Here is a 7,263-nt window from a genome sequence, read left to right as displayed (position 1 = left end):
CCCAAACCAAAAAGAGAAAAACCAAACTAAACCGAATTTATTTTGGTTTGGATTGGATTACACTTATTCAAAATTAAAAATCAAAAATTCAAACCGAATAGTATAAAATCGAACCGAAAAATCGAATGCACACCCCTAATTAATGGTGCTTTAGAAATTTAAATTTGAATACCAATTAGTATTAAAGATATTTATTTAGTAAAAAAGTAAAGTTGGAAAAATATGTAATTAATTTTTTCCTGTTTTATAAAAGGAAAATTTCACTTTTAGGGAGTATTCAGTAGGGAGAAAATTCATTTTTATTTTATTTTTTATGTTTGATTTTTAACAATTTTCTTTTCCTAATAAAACAAAATCCTTAAAAAGAGTAATATGTTATAGAATAAAGACAGTGTAGTAAAACTAAGAACAAAGATAGAAGAGAAAAGAACAAATGTACTAGTATTTTTCTTTTTCACTTGTTTTTGCCTTATATACATGGCACCCATGTATATTATATTGACATCTATTTGACATGTATATACTTGAGCACCAAATTTGTATAGACAACAAGTTTATAACACACATGATATTGTGTATATATCTATCTTATAAAATGTAATGTATATTATATGTATATCCTTTGTACAACACAAAGCATATTGTGTATACACCCATTGTACAATACAAGATATATTATGAGGACATTCTTTTAACAACAAAATATAATTTTTACATTATTTTTTTCATTCACCCGACCTTATAACCCCATTTTCCACCACTATCATCCCTACTTCTACCTCTAACATTCATAATATGTATCTAAATTGTATGCAAATATATATTTTTTTGCTTACATAACGAATATAATAAAATAAATAAAAATTATTTATTTTTTTCATAAAATATTTTTCAATACCTTTTTTTCATATCGAACACATCCTTATCATTCCTGACTAGTAAAAGAAAGAGAATGATAAATATAATATAATTAATGTAATCAAATCGACCATATAATTTTGAATGGGTATATGAAATCACACTAAGCATCAACATATATAATATCGCTAACCTGCGGACAAATGCATATATATATATCGCCTCACATGTATAAACTCTTAATTATTCACGCATTATTTGTGAGTCCAATTGCTGCACAGACCTAATTTTGGCGTTTTCTTCACCCATTCTACACAATTAACGTTATATATAACAAACACTTGTATAACTCCACCTTTCATTTGAATCCTCTTAGTTAATTACTACTTCTTTTAGACCAACTACTAAAAAAAATCTCTTTGTTGTTGTTGAATAATACTCATGGGTTTTATGAAAGTCGCTAAGCTTTTTCTCTCGATAACGGTTGTTTTTAGTTTTTTTATGTTCATTCTTGCTAGTGCTGCTGTCTACAAAATTGGTGATGATGCTGGTTGGACGTTCGGTAGCGCCAATGTGAATTATGGTGTATGGGCCGCTACAAAAAAATTTCAGATCGATGACATTCTTGGTAAGTCCGCCTTGTTCATAACACTTTTTTTTTTTAAAAAAAAAGAAATTTTAGATATCAATTTGATGCCGGTATCATTTTAGATTTGTAAGTAATTTTGAGATCCGATTGAGTTCTTGAATAGAGGTGAAATCATAATTTGAGGTTCGTGAATTTTGAATTTTATTTATCAATTTCCAAATTAATACTGATTTATATACATTCAATAAATAAATAATTTGGACAAAAAATTACTAAATTCGACTGGTAAAACGCCCTTAATTTCGAGAAAAATATTGTAAGACAAAATTGTTTGGCTTATTCATGTGATGGAAAAGTAAAAGAAAAGATTTCTTATTGTGGTTAATAAGGAGTTTCAAAATCTTAATTGGATGATCAATTTTTTAGATTAGATTTTATTGAGATGTTTTCTTGTGATAAACTTAAACCTTTATTTTTGTGCTTGTACTATGAATGATGACTGATTCAATTGTTTCTTTTGATTAAAGGTAGATTTAGATTTAATAATTATGAATGTGCAAACTATGTCTATATCTCATTTCAAATAGTTCATATATATTTTTGACTCTTTTCATATATGACTTATACAAAAATAACACGTTTCCTAGATAGATTTGTGATATGTAAATTAATAGAAATTAAAAATTTCGATTTTCATTGATTTTCACTTTATTGATACTGCAGTATTTGTGTATGACAAAACACAAAACAATGTCCTGCGAGTGAGCCTCTCTGATTTCCATAATTGTAACGCCGCGAACCCCATCAGAAGTTACTCTTCCGGCAATGACTCCATCACCATCATGGGTCCGGGCCACTATTACTATATTTGCGGTTTCCCGGGCCACTGTCAAACCGGTCAAAAGGTTGATATCAGGGTACCTAAAGTTGTTCAGCCCAGTGATCTTCCAACTGGAAGCCCAAGCCCAAGCCCAGCTCCTGGAACAACCTTATCTACTACTAGTGTCCATGTAACTGCACCAGCACCAGCCAAGAGTAGTGCACCTTCATTCTTCATTAATAATGGGCTTGGGCTTGGCCTTACTTTGTTCATGATTGTCATTGGTGCAGATTATGTGTTTTGATTTGTATTAGGGGCTAGCCCAATGTTGTAGGGTATGAAGTTTATGTATTAAAAAAGAATTTTGGGGTTTACCCATTGTTCATTGCTCATGTGTTTGGATTTTAACTAGTGCATTGTGATTTTATTAACGGGGTCGTTTGGTTGGGAGTAAGTTATCTCTGAATAAGCTAATTTGGGATAAGTTATCCTATTATTTATATGAGATAAGTTATTCATCGCTTTGGTATAAATGGTGAGATAAGTCATCTCAAACTTGACAACCAAACAAGACATCAAAATTTTATTCCTGGACTATTTTTTTTACATCAAAACTATTTATTTTTATCGCTCACACTAAACGACCCCGTAGTTACTTAGAGAAGCATTCGAGGTTTGTGTAGAGGAAATACGGTCAAAAGTCTTAAAAAATATTTTGTAGAACCCATTTTTCGTATTTGGACTATCAAGACCGATTAAATAAGGATATATTGACACGGTAAAAGAATAAATTGACCACACTTTTGTCCGAAGAATTTTTACTTTATCTCGTTGTCTTAAAAAATAATTATAAGTAATCTTCAAAAAAAAAAAGAACTAATTAATAGCTTAGTAAATAAGGCAAATAACTAGTTATACAAGTTAAAATACAAGTATATTGAAAAAAATATTTATAATCTGGTATGAGTAAGTAAATTCTATTTTTTATCTCTCATTTCATGTGGTAATATTTGACTGGATATATAATTTAATAATAATATTTTTTGGAGCTTCCAATTTAAAATAGAAAATCTAATAATAATATTCTTCATAGGTTAACTAATATTCTTCATAGGTTAACTAATAATCTAAAGCAAATTAATAAATTATATTTATACCATCTGATACATAAAATGATTGGAACACATTAATAACCAAAATTCAGACTTTGCCTGTTTAAGAACCTGTTTGGCATTGTTGTTCGGAGTAGACAAATACTTATTTTGAAAAAAAATATTATTACTTTTGAAAAATTAGGTACTTGGAAAATTTGTAAAAATGTTTTTAAATAAAAGTAGAAACAATTTTTCTATTGTTGAAAAGAAGCTAAAAATTTCTATTTTTAAAAACAATAGAAGTAAAAAGTTATTTTTTTCAAGACTAACATATTTATTCTCTCACTATATTTATATTCATACCAATACGTCTCTTATTAATTAATTAACATATTTAATATATTTAGTTAGTTTCATTTAATAATTTATTTTTAATTTTTATAGAATAAATTTTATATTTTATTTTATGTCCATGTATTATTATTTTATTCATCATTTTGCAGAATTAAAAATAAAGGTAACAACAATATTTTTGCAAGATTAGGAAAAAGAAAAAAAATAACAATTAGAGATTTCAACCTTCAGGAAAAAAAATGTATAATATTGCCTGAAAATTTGAATATGAATATTTTAATTTAATAAAAATAAAAAATTAATTTGTTATATCAGATTTTTAAACTAGTTTTTCTCTATAAAATAATCTTAATATTAAAAGTACATTAATACTTGCTCTTTATTGTAAGTTGACTCTCAAAAATATTATTTTTTAAAAAAGATTAGTCAAACACAATTATTTATAAAAATACTTTTAAAATGAATTAGTCAAACATAAATTAATTTTTTCTAAAACATTTTTGTGATAAATATTTTTCAAATATATTTATAAAATAAATAACTTTTAGCAGTAATTTCAAACAAGCTTTTAAATGCTAAAGGAGTATAAGAAGCAATAAAAAAGAAACATATACTTTTGCCTTAAAACTTCTTAATACTGGGAATTTGTGAACTATTATTTTTTAATTATGACGGATATTATTTGAAGAAGGCAATAAAACTCGGACACCTTATAAAAAAAGTTACAATTTAAAACCATGAATCCTTTTTACACTTATGAATCAAGTTTTGTATTTTAAAATCACAATTTGAATTTTGAAGTTGAAATCTTACTTTTGAAAAATCAAAATTTGAAATTAAAATTAAAATTTGTGTAGATTTCATAAACAAAACTGATGTACCAAATTTTATGGCAGGTTGAAATGACAGATGTAACCAGTAATATATCATATGTGATATTAACTTTAGAAGGTGAAAATAAGGAAAGTAAATCATGGATTAAATAAAAATTAATTGAGCTACCATAAATCTCACCTGCATAAAATGGAAAATTCTAATAAAATATGTTTTTTTCCAAAACTAAATAATAAAACCGATTGTTATATACAGCTACTAGACACCCTCATTCACTTACCATCCAAAAAATATTTTTATTATATATTTGTGCCTCCCAATATTTTTTCCCCCACTAATTAGCTATGGTTCTTTCAAAATTAACCATGTTTTTGTTCTTGATGATTTTTGTATTTTGTGGTGTATCAATGGGTGAAGTATACAAGGTTGGTGACTCTACAGGATGGACAAACAATGGTCACATTGACTACAAATCTTGGTCTTCCAATAAAAATTTTTGTGTTGGAGATTCCATTGGTAAGTAGTTACATCTATAAATTTTGTCTGTTTCAATTCATGTGACATTATTTAGATTTAAAAAGTTAAATTATTTGATTTTGATCGTGAATTCAGATATGATATCTTTTAAATGTTTGGATTCGAGGGAGTACTAGACTAGAAGGAATTGTAGGGCGCATAAAAGTGTTTGAAATAAAAAATAATAGTTTGATTTAGGATCTATATATTTATGTGTACCTTAAAAATGTTTTTTTTTGGTTTATGATATAGAGTTAATAGAAATGGTTGATGTGTTTGTTTTTTTAACCCAAAAAGATTGAGAACAATAGAAAAATAATTAAGATGTAGGTAGATCTATTTTTTTCCCCCTTTCCTGCTTATATGAACCTTGAATGAAAAAGCAAAATAGGCCACATATAAAATTCAATGAATTGTCTTTATGAAGTGTTTATGTGTTTGATCCTTTTCAGATCAAATAGTAAAAGTAATTTTTGTGTTTTCATTCTTTGTATGATATTTGTTCAATATTAATTAATTTAGATTCTTGTCGTGTAAGATTCTTATTAATGGTATACTTTTTTCTATTCTCTTGAACTTCAAATTCCCTAGTAAATGGTGGAAATCTACTTCAAATTCCCTAGTAAATGGTGGAAATCTTATTCAAAGTCTATCCTAAGCAATTTTACTAAACTAATATTATTATTAAAATATGTTTTAACTTTTGATAATGTATATTATTTATTTATTTTTTAAAACGATGTTTGGTGGTATTTTATATGAAAATTTATTGTTAAAATATCAGTAATTAAATATAATTTATCAGGGAAGAAAATAGTATCTTCTTTATTACTCTACTGCTAAACTTTGACCTATTTTCGTGATAACATAAGCTTTTTCCTTACGAAAATATTCCTCTATGAGCATTTCTGGATTTCCCCTATAAACCTTAAAATAATATTGTTTCTAAAGGAGTGATTTAACTTATATGTATAATAATGTGGTTTTATTTAAAAGATTAGAAATTAATAGCTCTTATAATAAAGAAATTGAATTTACCTATGATGTAATGAATAATGCATAAAATTGTAACACTTAGGGGTACTTTAGTGTGAGCGATTAAAAATAATATTATGGGATAAGGAAATAGTAATAGAGTAATTTTTTTTTATCTTGTTTTGTTGTCATGTCCGAGATAAATACATGCTGGGATAAATTATCCTAGAATAACTAATTCCAGAATAACTTATCTTGGAATAACTTGTTCCCAACCAAACGGTCCCTTAAGGAATATATTGCCACCTATATGATATCAAGATCCTATTGAGGTAAGAAATGCTTGGTTGACCGTATATGATTACGCCACTGATATTAGTAACTACAATATTGAGATAAGAAATGCTTGATTGACTATATATGTCTATGCCACTAATATTAGTAATTACGATATTGAGGTAAGAAATAGTTGACCGACTATATATATGGCTACGCTACTAATATTACTAATTATGATATTTTTGATGTCTTGATATATACACTTAATTATTATTTTTGTACAGTGTTTGAATACAAGCAGCAGATGGACAACGTGGTACGAGTTACACACAAAAACTTCAACACATGCAATGCCACAACAACTTATGCCACATACAACAGTGGAAATGACACATTTGTTATAAAAAGGGCAGGCCATTTCTACTTCATTAGTAGCTTCCCTGGCCATTGTCAAAATGGCCAGAGAGTTGACATCCGAGTTCCAAAGCCCACACAATCATCACCTTCTCCGTCACTAACACCACCACGAGCACCTTCATCGTCTTCCTCTCCTCCTCCTACGGAGACAATCACTCCGTCATCAACACAAGCACCTGCACCATCTCCAAGTGGATCCTCAAAGATGTTGTTTTCGATCAATCTATGCTTGTCCTTGTCCATGCTTCTAGTACTAGTAGTCGCTATCCTTTGATTATTTTCCTAATATTTACCCTTTAAAGACGTTTTCATTTTTTGGGTTTTAAGTAGGTATGTTATGATTTTATATCGACTTTTGTTGCTCGTTTTTTGTGGGATACTAGGCTATTTTAATTTGAAATAATATATTAATGATTGTCAATGTTTGGTAATATAGGTTCTTACTTAGCAATATGGTGTGTGCATTTTCGTCACGTAATTCTTAGTGATATTTATAAGAAAAAATTATGTAGAATAGCAAACATTTA

The 7,263-nt window shown here is 27.6% G+C and overlaps 2 protein-coding genes across 2 annotated transcripts; both read left to right on the top strand.

Moving 5' to 3' along the window:
- Positions 1 to 1,203: 1,203 nt before the first annotated feature.
- Positions 1,204 to 2,698, top strand: LOC107030769 (mavicyanin-like). The gene is made up of 2 exons (XM_015232025.2): positions 1,204 to 1,486; positions 2,171 to 2,698. Exons 1-2 carry the CDS (start codon positions 1,300 to 1,302, stop codon positions 2,569 to 2,571), a joined length of 588 nt encoding a protein of 195 aa, XP_015087511.1. The 5' UTR covers positions 1,204 to 1,299; the 3' UTR covers positions 2,572 to 2,698.
- Positions 2,699 to 4,893: 2,195 nt separating this feature from the next.
- Positions 4,894 to 7,010, top strand: LOC107030922 (mavicyanin-like). Its single transcript, XM_015232133.1, has 2 exons — positions 4,894 to 5,065; positions 6,604 to 7,010. Exons 1-2 carry the CDS (start codon positions 4,894 to 4,896, stop codon positions 7,008 to 7,010), a joined length of 579 nt encoding a protein of 192 aa, XP_015087619.1.
- The last annotated feature ends 253 nt before the right edge of the window (positions 7,011 to 7,263 follow it).

The sequence above is a fragment of the Solanum pennellii genome, chromosome 9 (assembly GCF_001406875.1).
Source record: "Solanum pennellii chromosome 9, SPENNV200".
In the NCBI taxonomy this organism is placed as follows: domain Eukaryota; kingdom Viridiplantae; phylum Streptophyta; class Magnoliopsida; order Solanales; family Solanaceae; genus Solanum; species Solanum pennellii.
The sequence above is the reverse complement of the archived record's forward strand: the minus strand, read 5'-3'. Positions and strand labels throughout refer to the sequence as shown.

Bases quoted from the DNA above. Each gene is read 5' to 3' on its own strand.
- LOC107030769 (XM_015232025.2), top strand. From the start codon at position 1,300: ATGGGTTTTATGAAAGTCGCTAAGCTTTTTCTCTCGATAACGGTTGTT. The intron at 1,487-2,170 runs GTAAGTCCGCCT...TTGATACTGCAG, and splicing joins TCAGATCGATGACATTCTTG to TATTTGTGTATGACAAAACA.
- LOC107030922 (XM_015232133.1), top strand. From the start codon at position 4,894: ATGGTTCTTTCAAAATTAACCATGTTTTTGTTCTTGATGATTTTTGTA. The intron at 5,066-6,603 runs GTAAGTAGTTAC...ATTTTTGTACAG, and splicing joins TTGTGTTGGAGATTCCATTG to TGTTTGAATACAAGCAGCAG.